Source organism: Schistocerca nitens, chromosome 6 (assembly GCF_023898315.1).
Source record: "Schistocerca nitens isolate TAMUIC-IGC-003100 chromosome 6, iqSchNite1.1, whole genome shotgun sequence".
Taxonomy (NCBI): Eukaryota; Metazoa; Arthropoda; class Insecta; order Orthoptera; family Acrididae; genus Schistocerca; species Schistocerca nitens.
The window spans coordinates 478,601,796-478,625,381 of record NC_064619.1 but is presented as its reverse complement, the minus strand read 5'-3'; the positions used below and the strand labels follow the sequence as shown (position 1 = coordinate 478,625,381).

The following is a 23,586-nucleotide window of genomic DNA, read 5'->3' as shown; positions in this document are numbered from 1 at the left end:
GCCCACCCATGATACTGAGTCTCGCCCAACCAATCTCACATGCAGCTTCAGTTTCTGTCTCGATAAAATGAGTTTCTTATCTATTGCGACAAGTACACCACCTCTATTTCCCATTTGCCTATCCTTTCAATGTACACTTAAATTTTCCCCAGAAATCTCACTGCTATCAGTTTCAGGTTACAACCAGCTTTCTGTACTTAGTATTATGTGACCATCAATACTTTTCAGGAGAGTTTCAAATTGTTCCACTTTATAGTGAAAGCTTTGGGAGTTAACCATTAGGATCGCAATATTCTCAACCAAGGGAGGCATTTCTTTCAATCTTGCACTGACAGTTCTGGGTTTCCTACAGCTGTCGTTTTTCTGGATGGGATGGAGAGTCACCTAATCTAAAAAACCCTTGTGTGCACCACACACACACACACACACACACACACACACACACACACAGTCAACTACTTGGGTAGCAGCCTCTGACATGTAGTACACAACCAGGAAGTCACAGCCTAACTAGACACACAACTTTCGAAGTCTCTGGTTCCGTCCTTCCACACAACTTGAAACCAAGGGGCCACGATCAGTTCTGGGTGCAATGCTTCAAATTATGAGATTCGTTGAAACTCCATGCGCAAGGCTACTCTTCTCAACATTCTCTGCCACTTGCAGGAATGATCCAAGTATGTCATCGGAGCCCAGACAACAGGCATCATTTGTTCCAATGTGTGCCACTATCTGCAGTTGCTTGCACCCTCTACCCTCAGTGGCTGTTGGAATAGCCTCTTCAACATGTTGAATTAAGCCTTCAGACATACACACTGGGTGCACCTGGTGCCTTTCCTGCCCCTTGGTGCTATTTCCTGAAAGGGTATCTTCATTCACCGTATGTTTGAACTGCCAATGATTAATAGACCCATATCCTTTTGTTTCCCTCCTTACATTATACAAAACAGATTTCCCCAAGAAAGGTGAAGCGAGTCGTACTGGCTCAGTCTCAGTGAATGACAGCACCTCAGACTTGGCGGGGGAATCAGTATAACACCCTGTCCACACTATACAGGACACCTTGATCTACCATTGAAATGGCACCACAATTTATTTTGTATGGTTTCACTCTGTTTGTACACAGCTCTGTGAGCAGATGTTAGTGACACACCATCGTGCACAGTGATTTTCTCGGACTGCTTTCCAAGGCCATTCCCAACTCATCTAGTTCAACTGAAACCCATATAGGCCTACGTGGAATTAAAGTGGCCTACGGTGGCTGCTTACAGATTTTAATGTGTACGTTCACTCAGTCCATGTCCCTGAAGGCTCTACAGGTGAAATTTATGGAACACAATACGTGAATTAATGAATGTGAATGTGTCCACACACTGTTGGCTATAAATTGTATGCAGGAAATTAAAAATCTTCAAGGCTTTATCTTTTAGGTAACATTTCTGCCACCTCGAGTTATCAGAAGTATTTAGAAAAAAAATTATGTTGAGAGAGGTCTTCAAAATAAAATCTTCTTAAATGAGCTTGTAACCTGTTGTTAAGGAAGTGCTTCATATATTCTAAAATCATATTAGCAAGCGATAATGGTTTCTGACTAGCAACTTGTCAGTAGCATTGAGAGTTGACTTTAATTACTCTGTAGACTAGAAGATTTTAGATCATAGAAGAATTTTTCAATAAAGTAACAATGTTTAAGGCTGCAGAAGGATAAATGTAGCTAAAATGTGGAATAGTAACAATATGCGTAATTATATGACATTAGAACATCTAAGATAAGTGTATTGGTGTGTCGGTCTGTTTATTGAATTGGACAACTGCTCTTTTATTTTTAAGCTTCTCTTCGTTTTAAGGAAGAGATTTATTTTAACTGGTGACTTCTGATCCATTTGTGTATTACTTACTGTCCTTGTACTCATCCGTTTAATGACTTCATTGCAATGGTACAGTCATCCTCATATTCCTTCTTTCTCTTAAGTCCTTAGTCTTTCTTTACTTTTGTTTACAAATTCAGAATGGAAGCAATAATATCTGTTTCAGGGCCTGAGTTTCTTGGAAATGAAGTATCATATGTTGTTAAGCTACTTAATTAACTTGACATATGTTGTTCTGCGTAAGTGCTCTGGAAGAAAGATTGAAGGAGATCCAGCGATAGGTAAGTAATGTATTCTTTACCATTACTACGCACATATGCCACTGTATATTTTACTCTGTGTAGAAATAATTAGTATCTTATGTTTTTTCTGTAAGAAGAAAATGGCTGTGGCGGGTCATGTGTCTGGTCATAGACCTCCCTAAGATTAACAAGAACATAGAAAAATATCAGGAATTGCTTGAAAAAACTTTCAACCATATCTGAGTGTGCAAGAACTGAATAAAAAATGAGAAAGGAAATGAGTATTGGGGAAAATGTTGTAACAGACAAAAAATATGTTTTCAGATTATGAATTGGAGTGCCTTGTCAGGATGTGAAATTCTTAGTACTGCTGACACACACAAATAAAAGTAAAAGAAAACCATCCTAGTTTTTGGAACTATTAATTCCTTTGTCAGTGAGCAAAGAGGAATAAGTTAGTGAAAGAGGTATAGGTTGGGGAAGGTCTCTCAGATCCCAGAATGAGAATAACTCACCTGTGTAGATACAGGAGGTGGTCTTAGATAGTATATTGGTAAGTGCTGTGCCAGCTTCAGTCTAGAAGTGGCGACTATATGAGAAATAGAGATGAATTAAGAGGAGAAGAAATGAAATTAATAGTGCAATTAAGAGCTAGAAAGAAGGTGGGGAGGGGTTAGAACAAAATAAGAAAAATACAATAAATAAAAAATAGATTATTAAATATTATTTAATTGTTTTCTTCATTGCTTTTTATTTTTTCACTTTATTCTCATTCAACTTTCCCTCTCTCCTCTCCCTCCCACCAATCTCTCTTCTTTTTATGCATCTCATTTCTTCTAGCTTTTAATTGCAGTGTTGATTTTAATTGCAATATTCATATCCATCTTCACTTTTCACATGGTCTCCTTCACCCCTAGGATGAAAGACTGAAGGTCACACAGTGCTTACCAGTGTACTATCTTTGACCACCACCTCTTTCTGGCATCTTTGTCTCCTCTCTTCATCACAACACGTGGGCACCTCACCTTCTGGGCTCTGAGTGACCTGCCATACCTTTTCAACCTCCTCAACCTGTCCTCCTTGCCTCCCCAAGGAAGGGGAGGCTTGTCTAAAAAGTAACCTGTTCCTCAAAAATCTATACAGTCAGCGACAGCATATTTTCACAGTATCAGCAAAACGAGAGAGAGAGAGAGAGAGAGAGAGAGAGAGAGAGAGAGATTATTGAAGGATTCCACAAATAGCAATAAATCCTTTGAATTTTTTTTTCATTCATCCTTTCTTCCTTCTTTCTTTCCTAGACAGAGAGATTAGATGTTATTGAAGGATTTCACAAATAATAATAAGCCCTTTGGATTTTTTTCTTTCTTTCTTTTGGTCTTTCTATCTTCCTTCCTTCCTTCCTTCCTCGCCCCTCCCCCTTTTTCCCACTACCATGACTAATTTGAGATAACAATAATGGAAATTCCTGGCCAAGACAACATGTAAAATAATTTAAAGTCAACTGCTCCCCTATAACAGACTGGTGTGTGGAGCATAGAAAAATGTAACAGAAAGCAGTATTCACACAATCTTTCAATCTCTTGCTCTTTTTCCTGTAAAATTACACACATTCTACACAAGACACCCAAGCATACACTCTCACGGTTACAGCGAGACCGATTATTGATTATACTGCAATAATTGGTCTCGCCAGGGCTTGTTAATTGTATGGAAATCAAAATACTGACACCTCAAATATTCACTGTTCGCAGATGGATTTGGTGCATGGTACCGTATTTACTCGAATCTAAGCCGTACTCGAATCTAAGCCGCACCTGTAAAATGAGGCTCGAAATAAAGGAAAAAAAAATTTCCCAAATCATCCGCACCAGAAATTTGAGACTCGAAATTCAAGGGGAGAGAAAAGTTTTAGGCCGCACCTCCAAATCGAAACAAAGTTTTGGTAAACATTTCTGGAATACAGTGATCAATTAATTGTTATATTTAGATTAAAGTTCAGTCTTGATCACGTTATGTCTGTTTTAATGAGTAACCGGTTTCGGTTTTTTTTATAAAACCATCTTCAGACCCATTGGCTCCTTTGGGCTGGTAGGTGGAGCTCTCCTTGATGTTGTGCAGTCAGTCAGTTGACTGCACAACATCAAGGAGAGCTCCACCTACCAGCTCAAAGGAGCCAATGGGTCTGAAGATGGTTTTATAAAAAAAAACCGAAACCGGTTACTCATTAAAACAGACATAACGTGATCAAGACTGAACTTTAATCTAAATAAAAAAAAAAAAAACGAAACAAAGTTGGTCCATTGTAATATGAGACCCAATTTAGGTCGAATGAAAGACGATACAGTAGTTTGGTTCGAGTCGTAATCTTAGCAGTTAAGCTTTACCAGGTAGCCATTGCTATGCGTCAGGCGATCCGTCCGTATTTATACAGGTACCCTTCCTATTTCACGTGCTTCATCTGGTTTGAATCGATTGCTTATTTTGCTTTGATCTGATAAGTGCCATTTTCTTTGTTATAGGTGTTTACGTCACTCTAAGCTGAAAATGCATTACTGTACTGCGTCATGCATTGTTTGTCGCATTCTGATAGTGCGTGTTTACAGCGTGTCACCGCTCGCGGCATGGCTTGCTTTTGTGCGCGCTACCGCCGCTTAAAAAAAAAAAAAAAAAAAAAGACTGCTATTTGTTGTTACTTACACTGCTGCTTTCTTTGGTAATGATCAACAAGAACCAAATAATAGACTGCGTATGATAGAACATGTTCTGAACGAAAGTTAGGCGAAAATTTTTCTCCGTTTGAAAATCTTTGCGGCCGCTTCTTTAGTACATCAAATTCTGCACAGAAATTAGTCATCTTAGATTTAAAAATCTAGTCAGTTGCCGTGCTTCATTTCTGACTGTATCACTATTAGGCATAAGAATAATACGAATATAAACATGACACGATACGTATATTCTTCCGCGTTTGCTGTTGTCTCACTCAAGTTTCTTAGTTTATTAGGCAGACAGTATTTAAATGAGATAGCAGCAAACACGAAAAAAGAATACACGGCAAAATGTTTATATTCGTATTATTCTTATGGTGAAGATAATGTTAGACTGTGATAATACTCCATGTGATTCACATTTCATCAGGTTCCTATTAGCAACCATCTCTTCTCACAGGTAGGAAAAAATTCATAACGTGGAGTTGGCCATATTGACAAACATCCCAAACAGTCTTGCCAGTCGGATTTTCGTAGTACATTGAAATTCTGCTACATTCGAAGATGAACAATACGGAATTTGTATTTACTTCGTTGGATAATGTATAAAAATGCAGTGGTCGAAACTCGGGGCGGAGAAAAAAAACTCGTCTTCCACCCCCATCCCCCCCCTTTTTTTTTTTTTAGGGCGCAGAGGTTTTGGCGCTAGTATTTATCTTTGTGCCTACAAAGCGTGCCTGTGTAGCGCTACATATATTCGACGGCAGACGTTAGTTGTGGCGGCACCTACCAAACATTTTTCAGAACGTCCGCTTACTTTGCACTCGACAAAGGGTTTGGGCAGAGATGTCAGTCGAGGATTAAAATTATCATACATTTATATTATTGAAAGGTAGTGAAAGTTAACAGTTACAACTAGTTCATAAATAACCACGTGTGTGTGTGTGTGTGTGTGTGTGTGTGTGTGTGTGTGTGTGTGTGTGTGTGTGTGTGTGTGTGTAGTTATTGGAACTGAGTAATTATGTGTGTTTCACTAAATATTTTTTTTACAAATTAGCTAGTTAAAGTTCAACTGTTTCCATGTATATAGCTTTTAATTCATTTAGAATGTTTTAATATTCGAAAGATTGCAATGTACAAATGGCAGTAGAACAATAGTTGACATTTAAATGCCCTTTGTCTTTAAATATGTCTGCTTGTGTCTGTATATGTGTGGATGGATATGTGCGTGTGTGCGAGTGTATACCTGTCCTTTTTTCCCCCTAGGGTAAGTCTTTCCGCTCCTGGGATTGGAATGACTCCTTACCCTCTCCCTTAAAACCCACATCCTTTCGTCTTTCCCTCTCCTTCCCCTCTTTCCTGATGAGGCAACAGTTTGTTGCGAAAGCTTGAATTTTGTGTGTGTGTTTGTGTTTGTTTGTGTGTCTATCGACCTGCCAGCGCTTTCGTTCGGTAAGTCACATCATCTTTGTTTTTACATATAATTGTAGATCCAGTCATGTATCATTCAGTTTCTCAAGAATGATGCCCAAGCATCACAATATTAAGAAGCCTTTTCATCCAGAAATAGAGCCACAAGTGTAAGGCTGCTGTTCTATAGGAAAAGACAAAAATCGTCCTTCAGCTTCATGACCTGATGAAAAACTTTACGACGAGACAACCAACATACCTCCTTGTGCAACAGAAGTGAATCATGAGTAGAACCCATCTCCTCACAAAGAACGAAAACAGCCTACTGTTTAAAGCTTGTATGATCTTACAAAATGTACAACACTGCCTGCATCATTCAGCACTTTACTGACTTCTGGTTGTACTACTTAACGAAGCCAATGCCTTTCCTGTTGCCATGAACCCTGCTTTACTTTCACTAAATGCTGTCACACCATTGGTACTTATACCAAAACAGTTTGTACATGATACATAGTTGTCAACAAAAAAGGAATTCACAAGAAAGAAAATATCTTTGCTTTAGTCCTGTCTTTCAGACCTTTACGAATTAGAAACTCCTCGTGCATCCATTTTCATAACAGCAAGGTACAAAAACAAGAAGCTGGGAAAGATTGCTGGTACCAGTACTGTCATAAAGTTGCAGGGTGAATTTTGGGCTATCAAGAAGCAGCTGTGGTGTTGGTGTCCCCCCCCCCCCCCCCCTCTCTGGCTATTGCATCAATATGATGAGCCACAGTATCAACTGAGAGTGGTATCGACTTCAGACTCCAGCCCAACTTTTCTCCACGCGTTATGTCGCACATTTTGATTCCTGTAGAAAGGAGTAATTTCTCACCAGTAATGTGTGGGGATTTATATTCTGCAATTAAGTAGAGATACTCCTAAGGCTCTCTTGGGAGCTCATACCTCTATGTGAAGAATCTGACATTTCCTTTTAGTTGTTACTCATGATGCTTAAAACATTTGATGGGCGTACTTACATGGTCTCAGTGTTTTGTTTGAAGGAGTCTCTTTAGTTTTATAGGCTTCAAGTCATCATTGGTAAAATCTCCAAATAAAGAACACTTTGTGGTAGTTCCTCTTTATTCAAAATAATGCTGGGAAATACTCATGTCCGATTACCCACATGATATTGATGTTCTTTTGTTTTGTGTTTAGAACTAATGTTGCTAATAGGAACAGAGGAAGATATGAAAGAACATCGTACTTTGATTAAATTCAGATCGTTTTCATTATGAGAACTGCATACTTTTGAAGGAGAAGAGAGACTCTGTGAATCACGTCTATTTGATCTCTTGTTACCACTGCAAATCCGCTACTTATCTTTGGGAATGGCGAAATTTCTATCACTTTATTTTAAATCTGGTAAACTACTTCCACTCAACACACAATGAAATTCAAGTTCTGGCCAACTCCCAACCTATGAATTGAGTACTGAAGTGTGAGTGAAATAGAGTGGACAGTTGCAGCAACTTTGATTAACAATCTATTCTTGTGCTTAAATGTTTGATAAGTGGCTAACCCTGTGGATGATGGGTGACGGGCTGTGCGATGAAATATTGCTCGTGACTTTTCTCAGCATTCCTGTTGTTTAGAGTCTGAGAACAAGTTTGGATAGTGTAAGGTTGTGAAGAGAAACTGAGTTTGTCCTATTGAAAGAAACCTCTCCAGCATTATTGAGAGTTTATGATACACCTTTGATGCGATATCATGCGGAATTGTACAATGAAGTATCAGTTTATACACTTACTGACTAATATAAAAAGTACATAAGACAGTGGAAGCATGTATAAGTGACAGATGCTGCCACTGGTAATGATTATGTTCTTGACATCAACAAGAACCTTCATTTATCCTGATGTAATAACATTCTGGACATGAAGATGATCACTTGACTGAAACTGATTGTCAATACAGAAATACAAATTACTTCGGCTTTTTTTGTGATTTCATGATGCTGTTCTTGAAGTATATTGAAGCTGTGCAGCATTGTTTACAGAAAATAGTTGGCTTTATTATTTGATTTAACAGAAACATAGGAAACAAAAATATGTACAGATGGTCGAGGATTACAATAACAATCCTTTGAAATGTGATTCCTGTGCCCCCCCCCCCCCCCCACACACACACACACACTTTTTATTGTTTGGTAGAATATTGATGATACAATAAATGCCAAAGATGGAAGAAGCTATTGTTTATATTTGAAGGACAGATCTAGCTACCTCCATAATACTTCTGTATATCACAAAGAATGTGTATATCAATTGTTAGAGTTGTCAAATTGGTTTTGGCCAGTGGTAGCACTTCTCTGGTTCGTTCCAGATTATTGCATATTTGTTAGGAGGTAATGTGTATTCTTGCTACAGTGTCATTCCATGTTTTTAATACCAGCTTTTATGTCTGCAGATCGCCTTGTTGAAATTCGTACAGTTTTGGAGAAGATCAGACCTATTGGTCATAAGTTGAAGTACCAGATTGACAAATTGGTTAAGACTGCTGTCACTGGTTCTGGAAGTGGCGAAGATGCAACAAATTTCAGAGCTAATCCTGATAACATGATAACAAAGGTATGTTCAGCATAAAATTATGCAATCGATGGAAATTAAATAATATTGATTTCATACGTAGTGCTATTTCTTGACACACTCTTTTGTAATTTCTCATAATGGCAGTTGAGGAACGGAAGGAGGGGAAATGGTTTATGGTAGAATTAAAAGCTGTGTCAGAGGAAACGATGCACAGAAAAAACATGTCAAATAAGTTGTGTATGTATTTGTGTATTCATATACACATTTTGTTACTGTTTGTAATCTTTTGGGGAGGAGAATTAAAATCCTTGTCATGCCAGCCAGATAACAGTTTTCATCGATTTCCCTCAATCGAGTATGATTTAAAATGAATACGGCACATTTTCTTCCCTGTCCTTTTTGTATTAACTATGTCATCAACAAAGTATTGCCCCCAATCTTCTTTCCTTTCCTTTGCATTTATAGAGTGGTTCAGCTTTGTGATTAAATTGCATGGCAAAAGATAAATAAAAATTTAGAAAATAATTCAATTAACATGCTTATTTTTTTAAGTGTACCTCACCACAAATCAAATACCATGAGTTTTATTCGTACTGAAAGTAACACTTGCAGAATTTTAACTTCTTCTTACAGTTGGATGATGAAGATGAAAGTGACTCTGGTAGTGAAAAAGAAGAACAAGCAGAAAAAGCTGAGAAGAAAGGCATATATGTTCCTCCAAAATTGGCTGCTGTGCATTATGGTAATTAGCCTTTTGTTTGTATCTTGTAGAATTTTCAAATGTTTGTTTGCTAAGCATGATGGGTTATTGTAGAATGTTTAGCGAGTTGTAATGTTGGGTGCTTTTGCTAGCTACACCCTAAAAACGAAAAGACGGAAAAGCATAAAGAGACTGCAAAGGAAAGGCAGTATCATAGAGATTGCCAGAACATTAGCTGATACAAATATGAAAAGTAATATAATGGGGTATGCAAGGGTTGGCTGCCAGATACCTTAATTGCTTACAACAGCATAACAAGGACCAATTAAAAAGTAAAAAAAAGGAGCGAGTGAGAAGTATCAAACATCATGAGGGAAAAATAGGGTTGTCACTAAAACAAATAACTAAATAGATTAATAAAAAGGGAGAAGTATGTATTGTTAGGATGATGATGTGGATGCACTGGCGATAGCTATTACAATTCTTCTAATAATAATTCTTTAATATCTTACAATCAGAATTTAAAACGGCAAAAAAGAAGATGCTTTCTTTAGAAGTGAACACCTTACATAATGAATGTCACTTAGATTAGTTATTAAGGCAGTTACATTACGGCATTACTGAAGAGTTGCAATGAGAGTTGAATTTTACTACCGTATTTACTCGATTCTAAGCCGTACTTTTTTTCCGGTTTTTGTAATCCAAAAAACTGCTTGCGGCTTAGAATCGAGTGCAAAGTAAGCGGACGTTCTGAAAAATGTTTGGTAGGTGCCGCCACAACTAACTTCTGCCGTCGAATATATGTAGCGCTACACAGGCATGCTTTTCAGGCACAAAGATAAATACTGGCACCAAAACCTCTGTGTCAGTAAATAAATAAAAAAAAAAAAAGTGAAAGACGAGCTTTTTTTCTCCGCCATGAGTTTCGACCACTGCATTTTCATACATTATCCAACGAAGTAAATACAGAATGATTCCAGAATACAAATTCCGTACTGTTCATCTTCGAATGTAGCAGCATTTCAATGTACTATGAAAATCCGACTGGCAAGACTGTTTGGGATGTTTGTCAATATGGCCAACTCAACATTCTGAATTTTTTCCTACCTGTGAGAAGAGATGGTTGCTAATAGGAACTATTATGAATTGTGAATCACATGCAGTATTCTCTTCACCATAAGAATAATACGAATATAAACATTTTGCCACATATTCTTTCGTGTTTGCTGCTATCTCATTTAAATCCTGTATGCCTAATAAACTACGAAACTAGAGTGAGACAACAGCAAATGGGGAAGAATATACATATCATGTCATGTTTATATTCATATTATTCTTATGCCTAATAGTGATACAGTCAGAAATGAAGCACGGCAATTGACTAGATTTTTAAATCTAAGATGTCTCTAATTTCTGTGCAGATTGTAATGTACGAAAGAGGTGTATGCAAAGATTTCCAAATGGAGAAAAATTTTCGCTGAACTCTTGTTCAGAACATCTTTTATCATACGCAGTCTATTATTTGGTTCTTGTTGATCATTATCAAAGAAAGCAGCAGTGTAAGTAACAACAAATAGCAGTCTCTTGCCATTGTTTCGCTAATGAGACGATTCCTCTCTCTCTCTCTCTCTCTCTCTCTCTCTCTCTCTTTCTTTTTCTTTTTTTGCGACAGGCCGTAAACACTAATTACCAGAACGCGACAAGCAATGCATGACACAGTACAGTAATGCATTTTCAGCTTAGAGTGACATAAACACCTATAACAAAGAGAAAGGCACTTATCAGATCAAAGAAGAATAAGGAATCAATTCAAACCAGATGAAGCACGTGAAAAAAGGAGGGTACCCGTATAAATACGGACGGAGCGCCTGACGCATAACAACGGCTACCTGGTAAAGTTTAACTGCTAAGCTTATGATTCGAACCAAACTACTGTAGCTGTATCGTCATTCATTCGACCTAAATTGTGTCTCATATTACAATGGACCAACTTTGTTTTGATCTGGAGGTGTGACCTAAAACTTTTCTCTCCCCTTGAATTTCGAGTCTCAAATTTCAGATGCGGCTTAGATTCAGGAAAATTTTTTTCCTTGATTTCGAGTCTCATTTTTCAGGTGCGGCTTGGATTCGAGTGCGGTTTAGATTTGAGTAAATACGGTAATCTTTTGTTGATCATGAGCACTTACAATAGGAAGACGATAAATATATGGAAAGATGGCAGTGATCTCGAAAAAATATGTACAAGGGGCGTTCAATAAGTAATGCAACACATTTTTTCTGAAAGCAGGTTGGTTTTATTGGGAAGTCCAATACACCATATTATTCTCCATTCTTTTGGCTACAAAATCCTATTTTTCAACGTACTCTCCATTCAAAATAACAATGTTATGCCACCTTACTGGGAAGGCCTGTATTCTCACATGGTACCACGCTACTGGTTGATGTCAGAGCCAACATCTTGCTGCATCATCCACGAACTGCTTCTCATGGAATGCATCCTTTGTCAGACCAAACAGATGGGAGACAGAAGGTTCGAGATCTGGGGTGGATGAGGAAGAACACTCCAATGAAGTTTTGTGAGTTGCTCTCATTTGCGCAGACTTGGGTGAGGCCTTGCAGTGCCATGAAGAGGTAGAAGTTTGTTTGCATTTTTGTGGCGATGAACATGTTGAAGTCATTTCTTCAATTTCCTGAGATCAGAAAGATTTGCATGACCTTGTTATGATGATGAAACAAGCCTCGCCTGACGAATCACTGTGCTTTTGTTCGCTGCCAGGTCTACATAGACATTCTGCAAGTGTCTGTGAATATCTGCAACATTCTGGATTTCCACCAAAAGAAACTCAATGATACCTCTCTGCTTGGAGTGCCCTTCTGTTGCAGACACCATTTTGGAGGCTGTGGTTAGTTCCACCACCTATCTGAACTTAATGAAATTATAGTGGCTGAAGTGGGAATACTCCATAGTTCCACAACAAATTTTACATTTTTTCAACTGAAATTGGCTGAGAAAAAAAAAAGTGTTGCATTCCTTATTGAATGCCCCTCGTATACAGGGTGGTCCATTGATAGTGACCGGGCCAAATATCTCACGAAATAAGCATCAAACAAAAAAACTACAAAGAACGAAACTCATCTAGCTTGAAGGGAGAAATCAGATGGCTCTATGGTTGGCCCGCTAGATGGCGCTGCCATAGGTCAAATAGATATCAACTTCATTTTTTTTAAATAGGAACCCCCATTTTTTATTACATATTCGTGTAGTATGTAAAGAAATATGAATGTTTTAGTTGGACCACTTTTTTCGCTTTGTGATAGATGGCGCTGTAATAGTCACAAACGTATATGTGGTATCACGTAACATTCCACCAGTGCGGACAGTATTTGCTTTGTGATACATTACCCGTGTTAAAAATGGACCGCCGCCAGATAGTTACGTTATTTAAGGAAACAGGAAGTGTTCAGCCACATGTGAAACATCAACCACAACCTGCAACAAATGATGATGCCCAAGTAGGTGTTTTAGCTGCTGTCGCGGCTAATCCGCACATCAGTAGCAGACAAATTGTGCGAGAATCAGGAATCTCAAAAATGTCGGTGTTAAGAATGCTACATCAACATCGATTGCACCCGTACCATATTTCTATGCACCAGGAATTGCATGGCGACGACTTTGAACATCGTGTATAGTTCTGCCACTGGGCACAAGAGAAATTACAGGACGATGACAGATTTTTTGCACGCGTTCTATTTAGTGACGAAGTGTCATTCACCAACAGCAGTAACGTAAACCGGCATAATATGCACTATTGGGCGTATGTCATTCAAGATTAATTTCTGTTCAGTTCAGTAACTGCGATGCTGACGACAACTTGTCTTTCTTCGTGTCTTTGTTTTATTGTGTCCTACTCAAGACTATGAATTGTTTTTCTGTCATTGATCCATTGCTCTCAAGGTTTGTAACTGTTCATCAGTACGAAGGCTAAGTTCGATAAACCAATATCACTCAATTGAAGTCTAACACTCCTCTTACTATACCGTCGCATTGAGAACGGTAAAGTTTAACTTTCATCAGTCGAATGACTGAGCAATACTTCAGTCTCTACCTCACGAATTATCAAACTTCCAAAACTGAAACAATCTAATAGTGTCTCCATCCAGACAACTATCGCAAAAGTACTCTAGAGCGACTCAAGAGCAACCAACTAACTGAACATTTCCATGTCCGAGTTGCATTGCAGTCGCATTGAATTTCCTTTTCGATGCGGCTACAGCTCTCTTCCATGGTAAATGTTATCTTTGACTGAATTATTTTCTTGGATTCAACCTTTGTTCATTGTTGTTGTGGTTGTTGTGGTCTTCAGTACTGAGACTGGTTTGATGCAGCTCTCCATGCTTCTCTATCCTGTGCAAGCTTCTTCATCTCCCAGTACCTACTGCAACCTACATCCTTCTGAATCTGCTTAGTGTATTGATCTCTTGGTCTCCCTCTACAATTTTTACCCTCCACACTGCCCTCCAATGCTAAATTTGTGATCCCTTGATGCCTCAAAACATGTCCTACCAACCGATCCCTTCTTCTAGTCAAGTTGTGCCACAAACTTTTCTTCTCCCCAATCCTATTCAATACCTCCTCATTAGTTACATGATCTACCCACCTTATCTTCAGCATTCTTCTGTAGCACCACATTTCGAAAGCTTCTATTCTCTTCTTGTCCAAACTGGTTATCGTCCATGTTTCACTTCCATACATGGCTACACTCCATACAAATACTTTCAGAAACGACTTCCTGACACTTAAATCTATACTCGATGTTAACAAATTTCTCTTCTTCAGAAACGATTTCCTTGCCATTGCCAGTCTACATTTTATATCCTCTCTACTTCGACCATCATCAGTTATTTTACTCCCTAAATAGCAAAACTCCTTTACTACTTTAAGTGTCTCATTTCCTAATCTAATCCCCTCAGCATCACCCGATTTAATTTGACTACATTCCATTATCCTCGTTTTGCTTTTGTTGATGTTCATCTTATATCTTCCTATCAAGACACTGTCCATTCCGTTCAACTGCTCTTCCAAGTCCTTTGCTGTCTCTGACAGAATTACAATGTCATCGGCGAACCTCAAAGTTTTTACTTCTTCTCCATGAATTTTAATACCTACTCCGAATTTTTCTTTTGTTTCCTTTACTGCTTGCTCAATATACAGATTGAATAACATCGGGGAGAGGCTACAACGCTGTCTCACTCCTTTCCCAACCACTGCTTCCCTTTCATGCCCCTCGACTCTTATAACTGCCATCTGGTTTCTGTACAAATTGTAAATAGCCTTTCGCTCCCTGTATTTTACCCCTGCCACCTTCAGAATTTGAAAGAGAGTATTCCAGTTAACATTGTCAAAAGCTTTCTCTAAGTCTACAAATGCTAGAAACGTAGGTTTGCCTTTTCTTAATCTTTCTTCTAAGAGAAGTCGTAAGGTTAGTATTGCCTCACGTGTTCCAACATTTCTATGGAATCCAAACTGATCTTCCCCGAGGTCCGCTTCTACCAATTTTTCCATTCGTTTGTAAAGAATTCGCGTTAGTATTTTGCAGCTGTGACTTATTAAACTGATAGTTCGGTAATTTTCACATCTGTCAACACCTGCTTTCTTTGGAATTGGAATTATTATATTCTTCTTGAAGTCTGTGGGTATTTTACCTGTCTCATACATCTTGCTCACCAGATGGTAGAGTTTTGTCATGACTGGCTCTCCCAAGGCCATCAGTAGTTCTAATAGAATGTTGTCTACTCCCGGGGCCTTGCTTCGACTCAGGTCTTTCAGTGCTCTGTCAAACTCTTCACGCAGTATCTTATCTCCCATTTCATCTTCATCTACATCCTCTTCCATTTCCATAATATTGTCCTCAAGTACATCGCCCTTGTATAAACCCTCTATATACTCCTTCCACCTTTCTGCCTTCCCTTCTTTGCTTAGAACTGGGTTGCCATCTGAGCTCTTGATATTCATACGAGTGGTTCTCTTCTCTCCAAAGGTGTGTCTAATTTTCCTGTAGGCAGTATCTATCTTACCCCTAGTGAGACAAGCCTCTACATCCTTACATTTGTCCTCTAGCCATCCCTGCTTAGCCGTTTTGCACTTCCTGTCGATCTCATTTTTGAGACGTTTGTATTCCTTTTTGCCTGCTTCATTTACTGCATTTTTATATTTTCTCCTTTCATCAATTAAATTCAATATTTCTTCTGTTACCCAAGGATTTCTATTAGCTCTCGTCTTTTTACCTACTTGATCCTCTGCTGCCTTCACTACTTCATCCCTCAGAGCTACCCATTCTTCTTCTTCTGTATTTCTTTCCACCATTCCTGTCAATTGTTCCCTTATGCTCTCCCTGAAACTCTCTACAACCTCTGGTTCTTTCAGTTTATGCAGGTCCCATCTCCTTAAATTCCCACCTTTTTGCAGGTTCTTCAGTTTCAATCTGCAGTTCATAACCAATAGATTGTGGTCAGAATCCACATCTGCCCCTGGAAATGTCTTACAATTTAAAACCTGGTTCCTAAATCTCTGTCTTACCATTATATAATCTATCTGATACCTTTTAGTATCTCCAGGATTCTTCCAGGTATACAACCTTCTTTTATGATTCTTGAACCAAGTGTTAGCTATGATTAAGTTATGCTCTGTGCAAAATTCTACAAGGCGGCTTCCTCTTTCATTTCTTCCCCCCAATCCATATTCACCTACTATGTTTCCTTCTCTCCCTTTTCCTACTGACGAATTCCAGTCACCCATGACTATTAAATTTTCGTCTCCCTTCACTACCTGAATAATTTCTTTTATCTCGTCATACATTTCATCAATTTCTTCATCATCTGCAGAGCTAGTTGGCATATAAACTTGTACTACTGTAGTAGGCATGGGCTTTGTGTCTATCTTGGCCACAATAATGTGTTCACTGTGCTGTTTGTAGTAGCTAACCCGCACTCCTATTTTTTTATTCATTATTAAACCTACTCCTGCATTACCCCTATTTGATTTTGTATTTATAACCCTGTAATCACCTGACCAAAAGTCTTGTTCCTCCTGCCACCGAACTTCACTAATTCCCACTATATCTAACTTAATCTGTCCATTTCCCTTTTTAAATTTTCTAACCTACCTGCCCAATTAAGGGATCTGACATTCCACGCTCTGATCCGTAGAACGCCAGTTTTCTTTCTCCTGATAACGACGTACTCCTGAGTAGTCCCCGCCTGGAGATCCGAATGGGGGACTGTTTTACCTCCGGAATATTTTACCCAAGAGGACGCCATCATCATTTAATCATACAGTAAAGCTACATGTCCTCGGGAAAAAATACGGCTGTAGTTTCGTTCATATGATTTTGAATTTATTCTGTAGATGTTTGATAAAGAATCTATGATAATCCTTTCCTTTTATCTCCCCTTTTTGTATGCTATTCTCAGTATTTGAATAATATAGATGTTAATCAAAATATTATCAGTGCAGATTTTATCATCAGTAGTTGTCGTCACTGTCAAGATGACTCACTCCCCTATTTTAATTGGGATTTTCTGTCCTTGTGGTGTTGCAGTGTCCACCAATTGTGACTAATGAGGGGTTGAACAAGATCGTAGAAATGATTCATGATGATCTGACCACAATGTTTCCAGAATCTCCAGATTCTTTTCTGTGAAGTTGTTAAACTGAAACACTTGGTGAATGATTCCTGGACTCTGTTGCAACTGGTGCTGAAACATATGTGGCTTACTACACTCAAGAAATGAAAATAAATAAAAGAAAACAAATTCAAAACCATTTCTTTGGTGGGAAAATTGTGACCTTCGTATTTCGGGACTGTAAAGGGCTTCTCCTTACTGAAGTTTTGCTCCAGGGGTAAACAATTAAAGCTGTATGGTTCTGTGAAACCATAAAAAAACTACAGAGTGTGATACAGAACAAAACAGTGAAATGTTAACAGAGGGACAGTGAATGCACATTTGTGCGTGACTTTGCACTTCCCCATGCAATCAACACCACAAATCAGCTTTTGTATTGTGAAAGTTAAGTTTATCCCACTGTATAAAATGTTCAAATAACTTAGGGGCATGTAACCAGGTGTCATTTTGGACAACCCCCCATATTTCAACAGATGAACACCCTGTCATTTTCTAGGCACAAGTACAGTGACAGCACTGTACAAGGAAATTTAAAATCTTGGTTTGCAGAACATATGTCGAAATGTAAAACTAACTATCTCTCTCTCTCTCTCTCTCTCTCTCTCTCTCTCTCTCTCTCCCCCCCCCCTCCCCCTCCCCCTCCCCCCTCTCTCTCCCCCCTCCCCTCCCGTCCTGTCACTCGCTTCCCCTCATGCACGCATTGTGTGCACTAGTGCTACCACACAATCAAAGATGACTCAGACGTTATCAGTAGTGAATATTGATAACCAAGGGGTGAGGTAGCATTAGCTCAATTTCTCTGATGTTTGAGGTGAAAGAGAGCGTAATTCCACACAGAATTTAGCAGAAACCTTCATCTCTATTTATAAGGTCATTTACTAACTTAATCTCAACTGCTTCCTTGATAACACTGTCCCAGTAGCTGGAAGTGAATGCCAGAATCTACACTTTGTTATATTAAATAAAATGACTAGTGCCAGGGTGATGTTCTGCAATAACAGATTTGCTTGGCTGTTGTAAACTTGTTCAACACTTGTGCTCAATACACCAGTCCTCCAGGGTCTGATGGTCTGATTGGTGTATGATATGCCTCAACTGCAAGGAATATGATAGACATCTGCCTTAGGCAGCCCAAGATCATCCATTTTGGATCCTAAAGGTGCCCTAATCTTAGATGGTGTTTGAAAACACATTTCATGTCTTGTTTCTGCAGTATTGACCAGTCATGTTGAAAATGTTTCCTGCATAAGAAGAAAAGGCCGTAGATGCTGGTGCCACCTCACCATCATCATTACTCTACCTGATTCACAGTTGATCGACAGCCCAACACGTGTGATCTTTCACTATAACCATTCTGACAAAAGGTGACTGTGTCTTGGGCTAACTCAGCTGACAAACTTTCAGGGTCTAAGATAATATGGACCCTATGGACCAAGGTATGAAGTCAGACAGTAACAGCTATCAGCCTGTAGACACACATTAGTGTGAGACGGCTTCCTGTAAATGACATGTCCCTATTCACCATCAACCTTCCTCCTATCACTTCAAGGAAGGGAAGGCACCCATCTTTTTCCACCTGCATTATGAAGCAAATATTCAGGTAGGTCGAATTCAGGTGTTCTAAAAGGTTGCTCAAATTATCACTGCCATGAGGCCAAATGACAAAATTATCATCAACATATCTGAAAAAAGCACACAGGTTTCAAAGCCACCAACTCCAAGGCATATTCCTAGAAGTCTTCCATAAACAAATTGGCTATAACAGGTGACAATGGGCCTCCTGTCGCAACTCAGTCTGTCTAAAAATGGTACTAACCACTGAACAAAAAGTAAATGATAACATGTGTCAAAACACGTTTGTTAATTCGACGCCAAACCTAAACCACAATTAACAGTAATGAGTCAGAGTAACACGAGTGAAGAGAGAGACCACACCAAAGTTTACTTAACTATCAGAGTCATTCATATGTATTAACTTTAATCGATATAAGAAATCCACCGAATTCTTAATGTGTTGCTCACATTGACGTGCTAGTGGCCAAGGTGTTTTGCTACATGTGGGCCTGGAAGGCCACATAACCTTGGAGGAACAGCACAATAAGAATTAAGATTGTAGATAGTCTCCTGTGCCAAGGAATTTTCCTGCAGGAGGTTTTAGTTTTTCTGTCAACACTTTTTGCATGATCAGCATTGATCCTGCCATATACTGATTCAGGCAGTAAACACTGTATCTTTTGAATGTAGTCCTGCTTGTCGAAAACAGCTGTAGTATTGCCCTTGCCTGCAGATAAAAAACAATGTCAGATCAACTCTTAAGTGAACATAAAGCAGCCCTCTCAGCTGCTATTGTTTTACTCTTTGATGAACATGCCCTAGTTACATGACATGCTAATATAGTCAGCATGAGAAGATATTTTAAAAGATCCTGTTAGGCAACTTATAAAATCAACAACATGTAAACACCAGGCACTGATATAAAATTTAAACCTTCCCTAGCCCAGATAAAACTGAGTCGTGCAAAATTCCTTTGTGAGATTGACTCAGAACATCGAAATGTGGTATTATACCCCAAGCTATGGAAACATTCAAGCATCTGCAAATGACGACAGTTACAGAGTGAAATTCTCAATCAGATTCCAACCAAAAAGCACTCACCAGCCAGTCCCAAGAAAATGCTGAAATTTTCAAAGGGATCAGTGAGTATAATGGATCCTTTCAGAGCTAAAACAGCATGTTGCTCGATGTAGTTTGTGGCAGGAGAATTAAAATGATGCACAACTATGGCATATGTTGGGACACCATTATGGTCTTGACACCATAACAAAAATGACAATGAATATTTTAATCACTCTCTACTTACACGAATTTCCTCCAACCTCTGCAAGCAATAATACATTTCCTCTTCATAGAGATGAACAGTGTGAAACTTAAGTCTCTTGGCATATGAAATGTTCAAATAACGGGAATGCAGATGGGTGACATATTTGATGATCGCCAATGTTTCAAAAGGAGCATACCCTGTCATTTTCAAAGCATAAATTATTTCAGCTTCATTTAATGATGGTTTCAAAAATTTTAACATTGGTCACAGTCTGACTGGGAATATTGTTCTATAGCTGCCATCATTTGAAGAAGTTTGAATGTTTCCATGGCTTGGAGTGTAATACTCAAAGTGAGCCCACAAAGAGTGTTGACGGAAAGACTAACAGCCTCCTGCAGGAAAGTTCCTTGCTGCGTGAGAGTATCAAGAGTCTCAATTCATTTTTGCTATTCCCCCTAGGTTATATGATAAGGGGTTCCTTGTAGGCTGATTGTTAATAATGTTGGTTCTCTGACATATTGTGCAGAAACACTCTTTGTTCACAAATCGGTCAGTGTAAGGATCACGTTAAGAACTCAGTGGATTTCTTATGTTAATTAGACAAAATGCATCTGACTCCAATATTCTAGTAAATTTTGATGTGGTCTCTCTCTCTACTTGTGATACTCTAATTCATTACGGTTAATTGAGGTTAAGTTTGGTATTGAATCAACAAACTTATTTCAATGTGTGTTGACATCCTCTTACTTTTTATTCAGTATGAAGTACTATGAAAATACAAAAATCAAATGATGGAAAATCCAGAATGGAATCTAACAATATTATGAAGAGGAAAGATGCTACTCAACATATAGCAGATATACTAAGTTGCAGATAGGAACATCAAGAAAACACACACACACACACACACACACACACACACACACACAAATGCAACTCTCACACACAACTACTGTCTTTAGTGTGGTTTCAGTTGCCTGAGACTGCAGTCGTGTGAGTTGCATTTTTGTGTGTGTGTGTGTGTGTGTGTGTGTGTGTGTGTGCGCGCGTGCGTGCGTGTGTGTGTGTGTGTGTGTGTGTGTGTGTGTGTGTGTGTGTGTGTGCGCGCGCGCGCGCACACGTGCGTGTGTGCACGCGAGCGCGAGTATGTGTGTTCTATTTTTGAAAAAGGCCTTACTGGACGAAAGCCTTATTTGTGACAGTCTTCTTATTGTGTCTATCTGCAACTCAGTATCTCTATGGAATTGCGATGGGGTGCCAGTTTGTTTATGGAACATTTCAAGGAATGTGTCCTGAAGTTGGCACCATTGAAACCTGTGTATTTTTCAGATATGTGGATGATTCTTCTGTTGTTTGGTCTCATGGAAATGGGAATTTAAACAGTTTTTTAGAACATCTGAATTCAATCCATCCACATATTCGCTTCATGATGGAGGTGGAAAAGAATAGCTGCATTCCCTTTCATGATGTGCTGCTCAGGAGGAAAGTTAATGGTGCATTGGTACATCTCTTTTATAGAAAGCTGACTGAAACTGATTTTTATTGCAGGCTAATAGCTGTCACCATAGGCTCAGTGTGAAGGAATAATTTGACCTTGGTTCATCAGGCTTACAACATCTCAAGCCCCTGAAAGTGTGTGAGCTGAGTTAGTCCAACTCAAAATCACATTTCATCAGAATGGTTATAGTGAAAGACAGAGCGACATGCGTTGAGGTATCAATCGACAATGTATTGGGTGAGTAAAGATAGCACCGAGGTGGCACCAAAGTCTACAGCACTTTTGCCTTATGCAGGAACCCTTTCCTATAGGATTGCTCGTATTCTGCAGAAATATGAAGTGAAATGTCTTTTTCAACTACTATCTAAGATTTGGGCCCCTTTGGAATCTTTAAGGGATGATTTTGGTTTGTATAAGGCAGGTGTCATTTGATTACTTGCAGTTGCGAGCATGTCATACATTGATCAAATTATAAGGATCCTGGACCACTGGTGTGTTGAGCATAGATGTCACATATGCTTGAAACAGCCAAACAAATTTCCTATTGCAGGAACATTGCCTTGGCAACAGTCATCCTATGGATGACAGTAGCGAGCCAGTGGGTGTGTTGGACCTACTATCAAGCTACGGACCCCCTTGAAGATGTCTTCCGCAGTCGGAGACGAAACGTTGGGAATCGACACAGAATTCATCAACCGACCACGGCATAACAGCCCGGATAATTGTAATGGAGAGGGTGTGAACTTCTTGAAATACTGGTGGTTGTTGAGGACATTGTCTGGCCACATTCTTGTGAGTTATTTGGAAACCTTTGGATTTATTCAGTTGGTACATTATTAACCATCCCACTCACAGCCCCAATCTGACATCTTCAGATTTTCATCTTTTCACCACTCTGAAGTTGTTCGATAAATTGACAATACTAGTGGATTAACCCTAGTTGTTGTTGTTGTGGTCTTCAGTCCTGAGACTGGTTTGATGCAACTCTCCATGCTACCCTATCCTGTGCAAGCTTCTTCATCTCCCAGTACTTACTGCAACCCACATCCTTCTGAATCTGCTTAGTGTATTCATCTCTTGTTCTCCCTCTACGATTTTTACCCTCCACGCTGCCCTCCAATGCAAAATTTGTGATCCCTTGATGCCTCAGAACATGTTATACTAACCGGTCCCTTCTTTTTGTCAAGTTGTGCCACATACTCCTCTTCTCCCCAATTCTATTCAATACTTCATTATTAGTTATGTGGTCTACCCATCTAATCTTCAGCTTTCTTCTGTAGCACCACATTTCAAAAGCTTCTATTCTCTTCTTGTCCAAACTATTTATCGTCCATGTTTCACTTCCATACATGGCTACACTCCATACAAATACTTTCAGAAAGGACTTCCTGACACTTAAATCTATACTCGATGTTAACAAATTTCTCTTCTTCAGAAACGCTTTCCTTGCCATTGCCAGTCTACATTTTATATCCTCTCTACTTCGACCATATCAGTTATTTTGCTCCCCAAATAGCAAAACTCCTTTACTATTTTAAGTGACTCATTTCCTAATGTAATTCCCTCAGCATCACCCGACTTAATTCAACCACATTCCATTATCCTCGTTTTGCTTTTGTTGATGTTCATCTTATATCCTACTTTCAAGACACTGTCCATTCCGTTCAACTGCTCTTCCAAGTCCTTTGCTGTCTCTGATAGAATTACAATGTCATCGGCGAACCTCAAAGTTTTTATTTCTTCTCCATGGATTTTAATACCTACTCCGAATTTTTCTTTTGTTTCCTTTACTGCTTGCTCAATATACAGATTGAATAACATCTGGGAGAGGCTACAACCCTGTCTCACTCCTTTCCCAACCACTGCTTCCCTTTCATGCCCCTCCACTCTTATAACTGCCACTTGGTTTCTGTACAAATTGTAAATAGCCTTTCGCTCCCTGTATTTTACCCCTGCCACCTTTAGAATTTGAAAGAGAGTATTCCAGTCAACATTGTCAAAAGCTTTCTCTAAGTCTACAAATGCTAGAAACTTAGGTTTGCCTTTCCTTAATCTTTCTTCTAACAAGGGAACCTCCCCATTGCACCCC

At 39.0% G+C, this 23,586-nt stretch overlaps 1 protein-coding gene across 1 annotated transcript in view; it reads left to right on the top strand.

Moving 5' to 3' along the window:
* LOC126262728 (neuroguidin-A) overlaps positions 1–23,586 on the top strand; it is a 74,474-nt gene that overhangs the window by 9,344 nt on the left and 41,544 nt on the right. Inside the window, exons 3-5 of the mRNA XM_049959531.1 lie at positions 2,035–2,149; positions 8,674–8,834; positions 9,429–9,537. Of these exons, the coding sequence (XP_049815488.1) occupies positions 2,035–2,149; positions 8,674–8,834; positions 9,429–9,537 (385 nt within the window). The remainder of the gene's footprint in view (positions 1–2,034; positions 2,150–8,673; positions 8,835–9,428; positions 9,538–23,586) is intronic.